Here is a 17,933-nt window from a genome sequence, read left to right on the forward strand (position 1 = left end):
CCACCCACCCACCCATGTTGATACACAAGCAGATATAACTCGTGTTCCCTTAAGGCAGCTCACAGCTGCTTCCTTAATGCTGAGGTGGTGGTTCAGAAGAGGAACATCGCCTACTCCGATTAGATGCTCCAGCTCTCAGAAGCCATGAAAGGATGGTTTGGGGCTCTGTTGCTTTCCCCATGATATTGTCATATTGTGCTGTGCTCAGGCCCTAGCCTTCTGCATTATCGAGATAACAGTGTTTCTGTCACAGTTGATTTTAGAACTTGACACTCAGAGTGTGGGAGGTGGAAGGAGGCTTCACAAACCTCTAACTCAACTGTCTCATCTTATAAATGAGGAAATAAGCATTGGCGAAGGGCATTGCACCACAAACCAGGTTTCCTCCCACGCCCATTCATGGGACAGTGTCATAACCAATGCAAGGGTTCCGAGTCTTTGGGATAATTCATCCTGATCTGTAACACTGGATTTCACAGGTCTCGACCACAGGGCACCCAGCAGGGGGCCCCTCCCCACACTCACGTTGAACTCCTCCCGAAACTGCTTGCAGTCGTCGGCGGATCTGATACGGATCTCCTCCTCCAGGTGCTCCACAGGGATGGGAAAGTACTTCTTGGGCCCCGAGGGTGACCTGCTGAGCAGCATCACCCTTTGCTGCTCTGTGGGACCAAAAGAAACATGGGGGTCATTTAGCCACATTCCTGGACAGGTGACTGAGGAACCAAGCTGACCAACGACATTCCTGAAGAAATGACCAGGCTGGAGCTGGGACGGTTCTCTCAAATCACATAGCTGGGCTAAGCCGGGTCCCGAGCAGCTGATTCCAAACACTCGACTCCTATGAGGCATCCACATCATTTACAAGTGACAGGCGTCCCTCTGCCCAGTGTCACCTGCTCTCCCTCATAGGAAACACCCTGTCCCCTTCCCTAGGCCACTCATCCACCCACCCTTCTACCTCTCCTTCCCTCCAGCCCCTGCTCCTTCTACAAAAGGATTCAAGACAGCCTCACTCTCCAGCTCAGCTTTCCAGGTTTGGAAATAAGAAAGAGTAATTATGGCTTCTGGGAGCAAACTCAGAGCAGTCTCTCTCAGCCTTTTCTTCTTCATCACAAATATTCCTGGTTCCTCAAACCCCATAAGCTCCAAGGGAAAACCACCCTTGTCTGGGGAGGGTGACAAGGGGCGTTGAGAAGGAGAAGTACGTGTTACAAGGGAGTTCTTGGACACACTCCTTCCCCAAGTCCGGAGTGAGACGCAAGAACAGTCATGGGCACGTGCTTCTCTTCCTGGAGAATGAGCTGATATTGACAACCCAGCATGTGTTTCTCTTCCTGGAGAATGAGCTGATATTGACAACCCAGCATGATATCATGGGTCAGCATGATAACCCAGCTGTCACACTTGCAAAAGGGCCTGTCCCTACCTGCAGAGCCGTTCTGAAGCCCAGTCAAAAACTTCACCCAAGGCTCATTCCTCCAAGTGACAGACAGGATCAGAATGAATGACGCTGAGCTTCCTTGCTACTCACCAGCCGCACCCTCTTCCCTCCCGTTCCTGCCGTTGAAACGTGCAGGGCAGGGAACTGGGGGCTGGGACAAGGGCAGGAAGACAGCACCTGGGGCCACATTATCATCTAACCAGGGTCTCGGGTCTCACGAGCGCTGGGAGGCTACATTTCAGCTGGGTCCTTGTTGGTGATATTCTTTTAATTATCTAAGGTCCGTTTTAAGAGTCTATTTTAGTCTGACAGCACGTGTGTTTCCCTGAACCATAGAACTGACTACAGGTAGGCAGGAAGCTGACTCCAGGAAGTTGTAGTCACTGGAGTGAGAAGTAATATTTTTGTGGCCTCTGCCTTACACATGTTTCTCGGTCATCTCATCTCGATGTATGGAGAGAAAAGCAATGTTCCGTTGTAAGTAGCAACAACCAGTTAGAAACTATACTTCTGATGGAAAAGTTGGAAATGCTCCCAGCTAACTCTGATGCTCTGTAAACATGAAGCACTTTAGTAGAGCAAGTCCCTTTTTCCAGCTTGATCCTAAAGCAGTACAAACCCAGTTGAATAGTTTATGAGCCAGACAGTCTTATCTAAGAACCATTGTAAGGCCTCACTGAAAAGTGTTACATGTCAGCACCCTGTGAAAATGACAGGATATGAACAGTCTCTCTAAAAAAAGCCACAAACAAAAATGTCTCAAACGTCCGTGTCACACCAGAGAGAAAAATGATCCTTAAAGTTTTGAAATAGTGAGATTCTAAATGACAGCATCATACCAGGTAAAGTGAGATGAAAGTGGCAAGGCACACCTCAAAATTTACTTGGAATGTTAAAGAGAGAAAGCACCTCAGCGTCTGTTAAAAAGAACACATTTTTCCCCCAAGCCCCAGCCAGAGAGGAGCTTCTGTACCTTGCTCCTCCAAGATTCCGTTGGGCATCTTTTTGTCGCTGGCGCTGACCACAGCTTTCCTCTGCTTCCTGAACCTTAGAGACACAGGACTTGTTAGGTTTCCACACTTCTAGGTTCCCTAACAGCCAACAGCACTCGGCACAGCGATACCCACCAGGTGAGCCGGGAAAAGCTACTCCTGCTGCTCATGGCTGAGCCGTGCTAAGGCCTGGCCTGTGTGTCTCTCCCAGGCCCGGCCACCCAGCCTCCCAGCTGCCCTCTGCTGCACAGCCCACGCCCAAAGCATCAGAAGGCTCATTTCCTCCTCTGAGCTGGTTGGGGCAAGTCACTGCGCCAGGACACTCCTACCTGAAGAAGTAGGCGGCGAGAAGGAGCACGAGGAGGAGCAGCAGCAGCGGCAGTAGCAGCCAGGCCAGCAGTGGCTGGGAGGCGCCTGGGTCCGGAGGGCCTGCAGGAGAAGCAGAAAGACCCTAACCCCTGACCTCACTTCACAGTTTGCAAAAGAGTCCCCTCCATGAGCTCTTGTTCCTGGACACCAGAACCCCACACTGTAGTTTGCAAAGTGGATCCATCATCCTGAAAAGGCCCCACGAGATAACAGAGAAGTAGCTTTGGTTGTTGCTGTTGATTCAGAGAAAGAATCCAGGACTGAGGATTGGGTAAGGTGACTTGTCCAAGATCCCTGGGGCAGGCATGACAGGGGTGAGTTCCGCAGACCCCCACATGGCCTGGCTGCCTGGCTGCCTGGCTCTCCTGCTAAGAAGCTGGAGAAGGGTGAAGGGGCCAGTGTCCACTGCAGGGTCCTAAGACAGCGCGGGAGGCTGACTTGGCATGGCTCAGCTCTCAGGGCCCCTTGGGCTGGGCAGGAGCTAAGGCATAGGGAGGCGGCCGGGCCCTGGGGCTGGATAGAGGCCTGTGGCCCCAGCGCACTGTGACCCCACCTTCCAGAGCCTCCAGGTCCCGATTCCACGTGTCAGAGGCTGAGTGCCCAGCCACCACCCGCCTCTTACTCTGTCCTTTGTACCTGACAGGCTGACCTTCCTCACCCGGGAAGAGACTGCAGCTCCAGGCCCAGCTCAGTGGCTTTGTTGCTGCTCAGGACATGCCCCTGGCTCACCAGCCCAAATTCCAAGGGGCCCTGGTGACCTCGCTGCCACCTTTGGACCCCACCTGCTCTCCCAACGTCGGACTTTGTTCCTGCTCCTCCCCAGCCGGCCACACAGCCCCCTCCTCACCAAAATGTTCCCACTCCTCAAGGACAATCTGAAAGGCCCCCACCTCCAAGAAGCCCACTGGACTCCTCTCTTGCGGACCCAGAGAGGGCCTGGATGCCTCAAAGCGCAAACCTTACCCTGCCGTGAGTGACCCGGCCCTCAGCATGACTGCCGTGGCGCCCAGGTTTCTGGGGAAGCCCCTCAAAGGCAATGATTGGGGTAGCAGCTGCCTCTGTTCAGGAGGCCAGAGATCAGGATCAGAAACCCAACGGCCTTCTAGGGGCAGGTGAGAGCATCCCCGGGTGGCGTGGGGAGGCCAGTGGGGGCGGGAGTGGGGACTCCCCATGTCCTGCCTGCAGGGACGGCTACTTCTGAGTTCCAGCCCACTGGGGCCAAGCACAAGGGGTGCCCACAGTGCCTAGTTCTTCCCACTTTCCTAAAGAAGAAATTCACCTTTTTATGTAAACATTTTGAGTTTTAAATATTGGTAAGAAATTCAATTGAAATACAATTTTTTAAAATGGTGTGAACCAGGAAGAAAACAAAAATGTCCTCTGGGCACCAACATGGTCCAGGCAGGAGGCCGGGAGGCATCTGAGAAGGAAATTCCGGTTCATAGTCTATTTTCATTTCATGTTGTTGTGGCTCCGACGGGGTGGGACGGAGGTCAAGGTGCCCAGTCCCCAGGGTGGTCACTATGAAGCAGCCTTCTTCCTGAATGACTGTCCAGCCATTGCCCAAAGCAAAGTGTGTGTGTATGTTCACACCGATTTTATACATACGTACACTTGCAACTTTGTGTGTGTATGTGTGTGTGCATGTTTGCTTACACAGATTCTGATCCTGCAAGTTGAAAACTTTAGGCTTGAATGTGACTTTGGAGCAGACAAAGAGAATGGCAACCTTGGCTAGAGTGTGACCACCCAGCACCCTCTGCTCAGGAAGCTAATCCTGAGCTCCAGCCCAGAGCTGGGGTCTTCCAGGGACCACCTCAGTTCTGCCCCAGGGCACAGCTGCTCTCACTGTGGCCCCCGTCTTATCTCCATCCCTCTTCTCCTCTCCCACCTTCATGCCAAGCCCTCCTTCCCCCAGGGCCTCAAGAGGTGGAGCAAGTCCATACTGGAAAGATGTGGCTCACTCAAGGACAGGTGCGCAGACAATAGTTTAAGGTCCCAGCTCACTCTGGCCTAAAACTTTCAATGTTCAGGAACCTGTTCTGTTTGCCAGAGTTAAACATAATTAAGATTTCAAAGCGTATCTTTCCTGACATTTTCTTCTATAAATTTATGTTCATAAATATGCAGGTTTGGGAAATAAATAGACCATACTACTCCTCTTGTTTCATCTAAAGCTCCACGGATTGTAAAAAGTATTGTTATTTTAAGAACCACTAAGAAAGAAAAAAAATGATACTGATTATAATTGTGAAGTGCTACCAATTTTAAGACACGTCCCCATATAGCCACATTAAATATGAAAGAAACAGATGAAATGCACCGCGGGGCAGTTCTCCAGCTTGCCTTTCTGGTACGGCTGTCTGTCTTGGAGAGTTTCCACGTCAGCCCAGATAAGCTTCCTCATTCTGTTTAATAGCTGCTTGGATTCCACTTTTTGGATAGACCAAAATAGGATGGACATTTAAGTTGCTTCCAACTTTTCTGCTATTACCTACAGTTCTGCAACACACACACACACACACACACATATATATCTCTTTGTGTCTCGAAAGTGTTTCTGTAGGATAGCTTCTGTGTTAGCCTCTACGCCTGTTACATTTTAACACAGCTGCCAGGTTGGCAGCCCCAAGTTTCCAACTTCTACACTCATCCATAGCAGGGGTCTTCAATTCCCCCAGGACACGGATGGGTACCAGTCTGTGGCCTGTTAGGAACTGGGCCACACAGCAAGAGGTGAGTAGCTGTTGAGCAAAGCATTACCGCCTGAGCGCTGCCGCCTGTCGGATCAGTGGTGGCACCGGATTCTCACAGGAGCCCGAGCCCTATAGTGAATGACAGGGATCTAGGTTGCTTGTTCCTTAAGAGAACCTGATGCCTGGTGATCTGTCACTGTCTTCCATCACCCCCAGAGGGGCCGTCTAGTTGCAGGAACACAAGTTCAGGGCTCCCACTGATTCTACATGATGGTGAGTTGTATAATTATTTCATTGTATGTTATAATATGTAACCATAATAGAAATAAAGTACACAATAAATATAATGCATTTGAATCATCCCCAAACCATGCCCTCCTCACCCCCATCCCCCACCAACTCCACGGAAAAACTGTCTTCCATTAAACTGGTCCCTGGTGTCACAAAGATTGCGGAACGCTACCCATAGTGGGCAATGGAGCAATTTCTCTTCTCTGGGATATTGCCGACCCTTTTCATTTTGGTCTATCTGATAGGTAAAATGATAATGTTATTTTAACTTGCATTTCCCTAATTTCTAGAGAGTTGAGCATCTTTTCATGATTAGTGAAACATAATTAGATATTTGTATTTTGCCTGGTCATATTCTTTACTCATGTTTCCACTGTGTTCTTCTACATACTATTTTTTATAGATAACATTTTATTATATAATTTGTAAACATTTACCTTCAATTCCTTCTGTAAAAGAATGTGTCTGGATGAGTACTGAATATGATTTGTTCAATGAACCAATGAAACAGCTTCCTGTTGTTTTGGCACACTGTGGCAACGTGTTATCATCTGAAATGGTCCTTCATACTTCTTCCGGGGCTCAGATGAAGATTTAAAGGGCACTTCACAGGATCAGGTTCCTTCTACAATTCTAGGTCAAAGGAGCCCGTCTGCGCCTTATAGCCCGAGGCCCGTTTCCCTCTTGCTTGTGGACCAGCAGCCTTGCTCAGCACGCAGAGGCCCTGGCAGAGGCTGGACCAAGGTGTGAGTTTCACATTTAGTTCTGCTCTGGGTGCTGAGGTCACATGACGGTGTCCTTCTCCTGAAAGTAACACCCCATGTCTGTGGCAATATGTGAGCCAATAATTTTGTTTTCAAATAAACTGAAAAGCCTCAGAGGTGCAGTGGACGTCATCCTGCCGGTGCCCACAGTGCCACCTGAGGGGCTGTCTGCAGAGCCCGGGCAGATTCTTCCCCACTGTTGTGCAAACGGATGTTCTGCCATTGTGACTCCTGGATGTGAGGGGACATCCAGGCAGTGTGTCAGATATTTCTAAGTGGCCAGTTGATTTGCATTGGGAAGAAAAGTCGGGATTGTGGGTTGAAATAACTCATTGAAGCATCAGTGACCTGCCCCTGAAGGACTGGCTTGCAAAGAGGCAAGTTTATATTTGCTGGCAGCTTCTGGTCTCTCGTTTTGGGGGTTTGAGATGTCTCTGAGGTTTCAACATGAAGAGGAAAAAGACAGGTGGGCACTTAGAACTGCTGTCCTCACTGGAGGTTCTGTTGCCAGAAATCTTCACTCTTTCCTCCTCCTGGGACCAATGGTACATTTGCAGGACATTTATCCAGGGTTAGAAAATCATGTGGGGCCCTCGGTGTGACTTTGCTCACAAGCTCCCACCCCCACTTCTCTCTTGCTCTTTTCTGCATAATGCCTAGACATCACAGTCCACTCATGAACGCTTCAGCAGGCATCTCGAAAGGCAAGGACTCTTCTTTTTAAAAATAAAACTAACCATGATGCCAATATCTGACCTAAAATATTAAGAATAATTCTTTTTTTTTTTTTTTTTTTTGAGACGGAGTCTTGGTCTCTCGCCAGGTGGGAGTGCAGTGGCGCAATCTCAGCTCACTGCAACCTCCACCTCCTGGGTTCAGGTGATTCTCCTGCCTCAGCCTCCTGAGTGGCTGGGAATACAGGCGTGCACCACCACACCCAGCTTATTTTTGTATTTTTAGTAGAGATGGGGTTTCACCATGTTGGCCAAGATAGTCTCGATCTCCTAACCTCGTGATCTACCCCCCTTGGCCTCCCAAAGTGCTGGGATTACAGGTGTGAGCCACTGCACTCGGCCTAAGAATAATTCTTTAGTTCATATCATTAATGGTCACATCAGGGACATTAACTGTCACATCGCCTCATCCATGTACGTTCATGGTTGGTTTTCTGCACAACGGGATTTTGGGGGATTTTTAACCCTATTGCTCTCCCGCCTCCAGCCAAGGCTGACCCCGACTCTCAGCTGGGGTTGTAGATGGGACACCTCTAGAACACTAAGCTTTGCTGAACAACCAAATGCTAAACTAGCTTATTTAGCCTTCCTGTTTTTAGAGGCACAAACTATGAAAAGCACACTAAGAAACTGAGCCACATCATTCTTCTCTTACCCTAAGCCCCCTTTTCACCCTCTGAATGGTCCCAGGAGCTAAGGAGGAGGCAGTAAGGGAGGTAGCCAGGGAAAGGGAGAGGGGGATGGGTCCTTACCTGAGGTCGTGGTGGTCTCGTTGCTGTCGGCAGTAGTCTCGTTGCCCCTGAGAGCCCTGGCGAGCGGCAAGCTAAAACCCACCAGCAGGAGTGGACACAAGGGCTCCATGGTGGACCTGCAGAGAGGCAGGGACAGGCTCAGAGGTCATCCAGCAGCAGCAGTGGGACCCTCCGGTGCCAGGCAGTGATGATGAGGATAAGAGCCAACTTCATTTCAGGGCTTGCTCTGAGCCAAGAAGTTTGCCTGTCACTTTCACGGATCATCTCACTGAGCCTTCCCAACACCAGGGGGCTACGGTCACTGACTACGGACATTCACTCAAAGGAGGGAGCCAGGACTCAGAGGACCCGCTTGGTTGATGGCTAGTGGGGGCAGGTCGGGGACTGGAACCCAGGGCCATCTCATCTCAGACCCCTGCCCTCCCCGGAACCATTTAGGAGAAATCACTTGTGGGTGACCTAGCCTGGCGTCCTGGACCCTCTACCATCCACCCTCCACTCGCCCTGCTAACTCTACCCCTCCCATTCAAGCTTTGCTCTCTGGCCAGCTGTCCTCTTCACACCCAGCAAGACACTGCTTTTCAATCTGCTTCTTCGTCCTCCTTCGCTCTGCTTGGGAAATGTCAATCCTCCAGGGCCTAGTTCAGGCAGCCTCATCGCCCAGCTGCAGCCAAGTTCTCTGTTCCTTGCTGCTCCAGCACACTCAGTCTAGCTCCTGAGTGCTTGGTCTGGCTCCAGCACGCTCTGCCTGGCTCCAGTTTGACCCTTGCATCTGACCATGGCCATGTCTGAACTCTCAAGTGAAGTGGAGGCCTCTGTAAGGATGGGGCCATGGTCCACTCATCTTGACAGAGCCAATTGAGTACCCTGGGATGCCGGTGAGTATTTATTGGGGGTAGGGGGTAGGAATGCCCAGGGGCAGACCCAGACTGTAAACTGGCTCAGCACGGAAAAAGGCTCTTTCATGCTGAGGACCCGTGGGCCATCACCTCAGATCTTCACCTGGCACTCCATTTTGCTAAAACATCAGAGCATCGCTAAATGTGGCAGTGACTGCTTGGTGGCGTGGAAACCCCTCACTAGAGCCTCACTGGCAGGTGCAGGTGGGCAGTGGCACCTGCTGAATGGGATTTGTTGTTGACAATGTCGACATGCAGTGGAGGTGTGCTCCCCTCCACTCCCCACCCCCTGAACCCCGTCCAAGGTCAGCCTGTCCCCACCAGCAGCCCTCTCCTGCCTGAGGCCTCCCTCAGGGATGCAAATGGACCCCATTTCAGAACTGAGGCCAAGAAACATCCATTCCCCGGCTGCTCACATGTTAAACACTAATGCTTGTAATTAGAGAAGACATCTGAATGAGCGTGAAAAATCCTAATTGTGTTTCAGTAATCACCACTATTAAGATGAAACCATTATGAGGACATTATAACAATTAGCCCAGAACAACTACCATGGTGGCAATCAGCACTTTTACTTCTTTCCTCTTTTTTTATTTCCAAAATACACATTTTAGATTTGCAAAATGAGCCATATACACAAATAATTCCACGAGCACCTACTATGTGCTGGGTATTTTATATCTGTATTATCCGCACAATAACCCCACAGGGCTGAGAAACAGAGGTTCCTGAAGGATAAAGAACTGGCCCAAAGTCAGGCTGGAGGATATGGAGGAACTGTGATTTGAACCAGGAACCCTGGAGACAGAAGCCCTCATCCCCGCTGCATGCTGCCCTGGCCCTTCCACGAAGCAGGCAGCTCTGCCCATGTAGGCACACACTGTTTTTAAAAATCTGTTACTGCACACTGCCACAATACGTTTAATATACTTGAGTAAATTACCAAGTAATTGATTGGGGAATATTAATTGGTTTAATACAACTCCAGAGATGCAGACTTCCTAGCTGAAACATTGTCTTATCTCATGCATGAATTTGATAACCCTCCTCTTCAAATGCTCAGTGATCTAAGAGGAGGCTGACACCCTTGAGAAAGACAAAGATCATTTTGTTCATCTATTAGAAACTGGGGTCCAGAAGTGCTCAGGGGAGCCGCAGGTGATTTTCTGACGTGAGCAGCAGTGGGCAACAACCTGCAGAATTGAAAGCCTGTCCACCCTCTGGAGCCCGGCTCTGTCCCTGTTATATTTTAAGGCCAACGACAACTTGCTAGTCCCTGGCCATTCACTCTCAGTGGGCTTGCACGAGTGACCTGGTCCAAATGGTGCTTGAAACAGTGATTGAAACTATGCAGAATTTTAAGGATTTGTATTTCATTCATTTCTGTTGTGAGCCTACCACAGTGGTGGGGTTGGGTGCTCCATTTATTGAATCCTTCTATAATGTATTTCCAATTAGTTTGGAACTAAACTAAACTCACACTTAGGGCCTTGTTTGCAGAAAGGTTCACCATCTTTTTAGGACACTTAAGTTTATTTACAAAATAATTCTTTGAAGGCTCGAACATTTCTAGAATCTGATTGATGATGAGCAGGAGAGAGAAAGTGTATACTACAAAGCTGCAGTGTCTTCAAAATTCAACATCAGCCTAATTGCCATGAATTTGCAGTTCAGTTACTCCGTGTACATGTAACTATTTATAAATTTTGACATCAACAACTTCTATTTTAACTGATGAGATGTCCAATTTGGACACAACTATAAATGCTGTGAGGCTGGGCATGGTGGCTCATGCCTGTAATCCCAGCACTCTGGGAGGCTAAGGCAGGCAGATCACTTGAGGTCAGAAGTTCGAGACCATCCTGGCCAACATGGAGAAACCCCGTCTCTACTAAAAATACAAAAATTAGCTGGGTGAGGTGGCGCACACCTGTAATCTCAGCTGCTCGGGAGGTTGAGACAGGAGAATCACTTGAACTCAGGAGGCGGAGGTTGTAATGAGCCAAGATTGTACCACTGCACTCCAGCCTGGGTGACAAAGCAAGACTCCATCTCGAATAAATAAATAAGTAAATAAATGATGTGTACACCACGATCAATTCCAAGTACAATACATTTACTACAAATGCCAAGCTTTACCCACACTTATATAATATCATATTCCTAATTCCCCCCCCCAAATAATTTTATCATGACGCTGATTCTTCCACTGCATTTCCTGTGACATTAGTAATTAAGTCAAGGTTTTGCCTTTGACAGGAGGAACATCCAAGTTGTATTGGGATTCCAAGAAATGAATTAAAAAATAAAAATAAAAATAAAACCACCATGGGAATGGACTGATTTTGTTTGAAAATCACTGCTTGAAAATGACACTGATGTAACACTGGCATCATCTGATGGTTCATGAAATTCTTCTACCCTTGGGAGCACTAACAGCTATCACTTCACCTTTCAGGTTTCACAGTGAAACCTGGAATTGAAGATGAGCAAAATTAGCTGAGAATACTTTTTTGATCTAAGTGAAAAGTCATGCTTTGTGAGCAGTTGGCAAAGCACCTTCAATTTATCATCTTCAGGCACAGGGTTCTTCAAGCAGCCACTTAGTGAATACGGATGATCTCTTAGCAGCTTTTTATTTATTTCTTGCTTCTGTGTGGTCAGCGATACCATTACAGCCCCCGAGGTAGTTAATAAATGTTTATAGGTATTTGGTATAAATTACAAATTATTCCAACATTATCATCAACTTTCTGGAAAAAAAAAATCAGGGCTTGATACGCCTTTTCTGGTTATTCCTGACTTACAAGTTTAAGGCAAATTCAGAAAGTTCTACTGAAACATAATTTAAATAGAGTTGCAGATTCACACCATACAATAAATGCCCAAGCCCATCGAAGAAGAGTTCAGACTGTTTTTTACAAGTTGTATTGATTTCCTACAAATATTTCAAAATCCCCTACCCTGTAATTTCTCATGTTTCCTACAGATGCTGATGACCATGGCATCTCACAGGCCATAGTGTGGGCCGCAGCTCAACTGGCTGGTACCACAAGTGGCCAGCAGGAGCCCCAGCTTTGAAACCTCCTCCCACCACACTGGGATGCCAACGGGAGTTGGTTCTAACCAACTCTTCTCCAAGGGCACTTTTTCTCTTCTAACCTGCCTGTTGTCCTTGAAAGGTAAGTGTTACTGACATTGTGTTAGGAAAGAGTGATGAAGAGAGAGAAGATGGTGGCTGTCATCTTCCAGATTTAGTCACCATTAGAGAGAGCCTGTTCCTGGCACAGGTGTCTCCATCCTATGAGAAGAGCATAGCAGAAGCTGGGAGGCACAAGTAGACAGCCTGTGGAACCTTCCTGGATTCTGTTAATGCAAGTATTTCAACATTAAAAGTTTGATTTTCAGCCAGGCATGCTGGCTCATGCCTGTAAACCCAGCACTTTGGGAGGCCAAGGTGGGTGGATCACCTGAGGTCAGCGGTTCAAGACCACCATGGCCAATATGCTGTAACCCCATCTCTTGTAAAAATACAAAAAATAGCCAGGCGTGGTGGTGGACGCCTGTAATCCCAGCTACTCAGGAGGCTGAGGCAGGATAATTGCTAGAACCCAGGAGGTGGAGGTTGCAGTGAGCTGAGATTGTACCACTGCACTCTAGTCTAGGTGATGGAATGAGACTCCATTTCAAAAAAAAAAAAATAAAGTTTAAATTTCAATTGCTGTAAGATGAAAAATATGGAGTAAATGTGAAAGTGGACAGGACACAGGGACAACAAGCAGAAAATAGGGCTGTCTCCATTGAAGAGGGAAATATGGTCCCCTGGAGGGAATGCAGAGACACGGCGTGGTGTGGTGGGAACTGAGCCTGGGGCCCTCCAAGATTTAGATCTCTGAGCCCTCTGTCATGAGACCTGCTCGTATTTTTCCTTCTCTCAACAAAATACATCTTGATTCTCCCCTTACTCAGTCTCATCCACATTTTACTGCCCTGAAGATTCACACCTGAACCAGGCAAGGAATGCAGCTTTGCTCAGGTCTGACCGATGGCTGCACCTGCCCCTCATCTGGCAGAGTCACACTCACAGGTACTTCATGGTCCCTAGGCCATTGCTTACTCAGAAGAGATGTGCTTTATCAGAGGCTACCTGGCAGGGCCATGGGAAAGATCAATATGGGAAACAGAACCACTGCCCGAAACACCCTGGGCCGGAAAACAGCAGGGCCCACACAACACGGCTCCATCCATCTGCCCTCGGGGCTCAGCAGTAACGGTGTGAAATAATGGAAGTGCTGGGAATGTTGGAAACAGCACAGCCCTCCTGCTGTCTCCCACCGAGAAGAGGGCACCCAGCGCTGAGGCCTGCAGCCCCTCCACGGAGCCTCTGCTCAGGGGTGTGGCTGACAGAGGAGATGCTGGCCAGCTGGGCCCCAGGCCTCGCTGAGTGCAGCCCACCCTGGATCAGACCTCCAAAAGTGATGATGGCTGGACTAAGCTCTTGTGGGTAAGTTTATGCTACACTTTTGATTTCAAAGAAATCCATTCCGCTGCTAGTTGAGGGAGACTCTCTAGACTCATGAGTACCTGCTGGTTGGCTTATGTATTCATCCATGCATTCATTCAGCACTGGTTACTAAGAGTTGACTGCCAGGATCTGGAGAGACAACTAAACAAGACAAACACTGGCCTTGGACCCTCCCCCCACTTCCAAAGCTTGCGATTCAGCCAGAGAGAGAAAAGCCTTCAATAAATAGAACGCAACTGCGATGTGTTAGGTGGGGGAAGCACACAATGTGGTAGAGGCGCCCTGCAGGGTGTCTGCCCTTGTCCAGAGGGGTCTGGAGGGCTGCCTGGGGAGAAGGGGAGTTAGCCAGTCCAAGGGGGCTGGGGAGGGAGGCCTACAGGCGACAGAGAGCACAGGGCCCGGGAACCCACAGACCCTGAATAGGACGCGGGCAACCAGGACTCTCCCCTGGCAACGCCAACGCTCAGTGTTCAGAGCTGCCCAGGAAGACCGTTCTGGCAGGATCATCCATGCACGTGGCACCACTCAAGGCAGGGCCAAGTCTCATGCAGGTCTCTACCCTGGTGCCGTCTCAGAGCTGCCACAGAGGAGGCGCTACATCGGTGTTTTTGAAGGAATCGCCATGAAGAAATAAGGTGTCGGGGACTGGCACGCGGATTCTCTCCAGCACGTCAACTCACAGCACTTTCTGAAGGGCCCAGGCCACGGAGCCTGAAGACCCAGCTGGTTTGACATCTCTCTCTACCTCTCTTATTAACTCTCATCCTCTCTCTCTTTCTCCTCCTCCGCCCCCAGAGGAGGGCCTTTTCCAGAACACTTAACCTCTCTGCACCTGCCTCCCAATGAGTGAAACAAGAGAATCCCACGAGATCCTAAATGAGTGCGTCGTGTAAACTGTAACTCACGAGGCAAGGGCTGGCTATTATAATGGCGTGGTCCCACTGTTCGCCAGGGCAGCAGCCGTGCTGAGCTTTGCAAACTCAGCAAAGCGAACGGTGCTGTTTGCTGAGTGGACGCGGTCTCTGCCACCACATCTTCCTGGGAGGGCCTCGGAGGGGGGAGGGAAGCCCACATGGGGAGCCTCTGCCGTTTCCACAAAGGAGCCTGCAATTCTGGAGCCTGCATCTCCACTGGGGTCTGCGCCTGTGTGCGCCCCCTGGGTTTTTCTTTGAGGTTTTTCATTCTCCTGTGATGGTTGGTGGGGGGATGGAGATAAGTGTCCTGTCCCCACCCCCAGAAGAGCAATCTCTCCACAAAACTCAGAAGCAGCCTGGGCGGATCTGACTGCTGAGGCATTGATGCCTAAGAGCTGTCTGTGCAGGCGGGTGGGTGGAGGAAGCTGGCGGTCCCTAAGGCCTCCGCCCTGGTGATGCCCACTGTGGGGGCCTTAGGCAGGCCTGGGCTTACAGGCCGTCTCAGCTCAACTTGGACACATGCTGTCTTTTCCTCATCCTCCTCTTCTTGAAAGGTTTGTTATTCAGCTGGAAAAGAGACATTTTTCAGCAGATTTTCTCTATTCAGAAATAGACTAAAGCTTCTGCTGGAGTCTGGCGTTATCCCAGAGAAAGGAGACCCACGGGCCTTCAGCAGTGCACCGTCTGCAGCGAAGTCATCCAGTTTGGGCATCCTGACTCGGTTCTCCCACAGTGTCCTTCTCATCTGCTGTAACCGAGGTCAGGGAGAAGGCCCTGGGTGGTGTCTGGGCTGAGAGGGTCAATTGTGCTGCCTGCTTCAGATGCCCCATGGGCTGGCAACTCTTTTGGTCTTTGGTGCTGACGCCCACAGGCCTGGCTCACAGTGGGTGCTGGGTCAGGGCTGGTGGAGAACAATAGTGCCGGGAGCCAGGACCCGCCCCTGTGTTAGAGAAAGGCAGCAGCTTGGAAACCTGTAGGCCGGTCTCCCGTCCACTGAGTCACCAAGAACTAGGAGGCTGCAGCTGGTTGGGAGGATTCTGGAGGTGCTCTGCCCCCAGCTGGGGCCCTGAGCCCCCACGAGGCTTCCGCGTGGGGCATCTGATGACTCACATGGACCACAGCACAGCAGCTCAGTGGGCTCGGAGTTAGGAGCTGGAGGATGAAAGCCACCCACTCTTATCTGCCTCTGAGGAGTCTGCAATCAAGAGGGAGGATGTCCCCATAAGGTAAATAACCACAGGACGGGGCATGTGGGGCAAAAGGCAACTGCAAAGTGGAGACAAATCCCAGCGGGAGGCCTCTGGGGGGACCCTGAGCAGAGACAGAGCAGGATAGCGCTCTGGGAGGAGGACAGCCGAGGCCAGAGGGGATAGCATTCAGGACAGGGGCCAGACATCTGGGGTGGCCAGGGCTGGGCTGGGGCGGCGTGGCAGCCAGTGGCCACAGGTGGGGACTGGGCCTCATCCCAGAGGGTCTCAAGGCCTCCCCAGGGATGGAGGCTTCTTGCTGGGGGCAGATCCCCCGCTCCTGGCCTTGGCTTCATGCTCTGGGAGTGAAGGCAGCAGAACCCAAGAGCCAAGGAGCCCTGGGCCCCAGCGGGCTGCTCTGCTGTGCCTGAGGGAGTGGGGTCTCAGGGACAGAACGGGGCCACCCCTTCTGCTGGGCGCTGAGGGCGAGCCTCCTGCAGCGGGGCAGTGGCCCTCTGTAGCCTGTCCACATGAGGGGCTGAGCCAGGGCCAGGTGTTCTGTGTACTGTCTCACCTTTGCCCCGTTTTTCCTAAGAAATGCAGATTCTGTGACCTTCAGAGGCAGCTGAAGAAAGAAAAGATGGAGGAGATCACGGCCCAGCAATTCCCAGCCTGGGGTAGGCAGCAGGTTCACTGATACACTTGAGGTCCTAATCCCCGAGTGTGACTGCGTGTGACCCGAGTCCCTTCTGCCTGCCAGGAGTGAGGCTACCTGAGATCGCAGAAGGGACTGGGCAGGAGCCAGGTGCAGGGCAATCCAGATCCCATATTTAACAGACGGTGAGGAGGCCTCCTCACTTCTCCCTGAGCCTGGCAAACACGGCTAACCTCCTTTAGAGAAGTTCTGTGAATCACGTGTCTGGCGCAGGCTGGTGAAGTACAGTGTTCTCCAGAAATCCAGCGGTCTGTACCATCAGTGTCCCGGGCTTGCTGCCTCTGGAGACTCCCACACCCCCAGCCAAAGTCAGGACCCTCCCCTGAAGCCTCTGCCATGACCTGTCCTGCCTTAGGGAGGTGGAGACCCTCAGCGTGCAGGTGTCCCACCTCACTGTGCCTCTCAGCTTCTTTGTTTCTGCCCGAAACACAGGCTCCTGAGTGGCCTCCTGTGGGTGTCCTGGGACTGTCACCTGCCCTCTCTCAGCCAGGTGGGCTCAAACTGCAGCGGCAGCATCTCTGGTCCAGATTGGGGTCTGTCTCAGTTCATTTATCCAGGATCTTTTGGCAAAAAGAGAAAGACCAAGGATTATCCCCTTTCAGGAGAGCTCAGCCTGCTTTTTCAGGCTCTTCAAGGCCCATCCATCCATGCATGGAGAAATAACATGAATGCTGGTGTGGAAACGATGCCTGGATACCTTTCCAAATGCTCCATGGCCCACTTTTCCAGAATCCACCCTGATCATGCAGGTGCTGCCCGGTTATCTTTCCAAAGCCTCCATGGCCCACTCTTCCAGTATCCATCCTCGTCATGCAGGTGCTGACCCACATGTTTCTGGGTTAGGAAGGAAAGCAGAGGCCAGGAGGCGGAGGCTGACCCCTTTATCTTCTGATAAGCCCGAGAGCAGAACAGCCTCAACAAGGATAATTACAACAGGGAAATAGCATTCCTGGCCAGTGGACAAGCACCTCCTTTAAACTACACCTCAGAGCCCCACTTTGACTTGCATCCTATGGGGTGCTGGTCAGTGGGGGCTGAATTCTGGGGTGCTGGGCATCCCTCCACCATGCAGGTCCCACAAAAGTAGCCGAGGAGGGACAGTGCTCAGAAGCAGACAGCCACATAGACCACTGGGCTCCATCAGGCCTCTCACCGCAGGAAGCACAGGCCGGCAAGGCCAGAGTTAATTCCTCAGAATAATTGCTAATAATACAAATCAACCTTTTTGGACACTGAGTATATACCAGGCGCTGTGCTAAGTGCTTCTAACCTAAGCGTCACCTCATTGCCTGCTAACACCCCCTCCAGGAAACAGGCACTATCATAAGTCCTGCTCACAGACATGAAAACCACAGCTGTGGGTTGACCCTCTCTGCATCTGTATCTAATACTGCACCTGTTTTCTATGAAATCAGGACAATATGACTCATAGGGCAAGATGATTATTTGTTATACATGGAGAAAAACAAAAGCCCAAATAAAAAAAGTATGTTTTCTGAAGGAGAAACACAATCCAGACATTTTCCAAGCTTCAAGTATGAATATACTTACACGGATGAAAGATTTAAAGAATAACAATAAAAAACCCTTAACCGTAAAATTTGTCGACTCAGCAAGTTTCAGATGTAGCCACGGTGAGCTGGCCTCTTTG

General features: G+C 50.4%; 1 protein-coding gene and 1 long non-coding RNA gene across 10 annotated transcripts in view; one reads left to right on the top strand and one right to left on the bottom strand.

Moving 5' to 3' along the window:
- The window catches only part of PTPRE (protein tyrosine phosphatase receptor type E), a 175,764-nt gene that overhangs the window by 38,372 nt on the left and 119,459 nt on the right, over positions 1-17,933 (bottom strand). For 4 of the 9 annotated variants that reach the window (XM_023224204.3, XM_023224201.2, XM_023224199.3 and 1 more), the window contains 4 exons: positions 8,043-8,158; positions 2,766-2,865; positions 2,418-2,491; positions 526-662 (listed from right to left, as the gene is read on the bottom strand). In XM_023224204.3, the coding sequence (XP_023079972.1) occupies positions 526-662; positions 2,418-2,491; positions 2,766-2,865; positions 8,043-8,151 (420 nt within the window). In that variant the 5' untranslated portion in view covers positions 8,152-8,158. Of the gene's footprint in view, positions 1-525; positions 663-2,417; positions 2,492-2,571; positions 2,713-2,765; positions 2,866-6,229; positions 6,351-8,042; positions 8,159-10,871; positions 10,900-17,933 lie in introns of those variants that run through there. The other 5 variants (XM_023224206.2, XM_023224205.2, XM_023224203.2 and 2 more) reach the window with 4 other exon arrangements.
- On the top strand, positions 15,561-17,802 carry LOC111550691. The gene is made up of 3 exons (XR_002734153.2): positions 15,561-15,606; positions 16,163-16,244; positions 16,715-17,802. It is a non-coding gene; the product is annotated as an uncharacterized LOC111550691 (long non-coding RNA).

This window comes from Piliocolobus tephrosceles, chromosome 9, assembly GCF_002776525.5.
Source record: "Piliocolobus tephrosceles isolate RC106 chromosome 9, ASM277652v3, whole genome shotgun sequence".
Classification (NCBI taxonomy): domain Eukaryota; kingdom Metazoa; phylum Chordata; class Mammalia; order Primates; family Cercopithecidae; genus Piliocolobus; species Piliocolobus tephrosceles.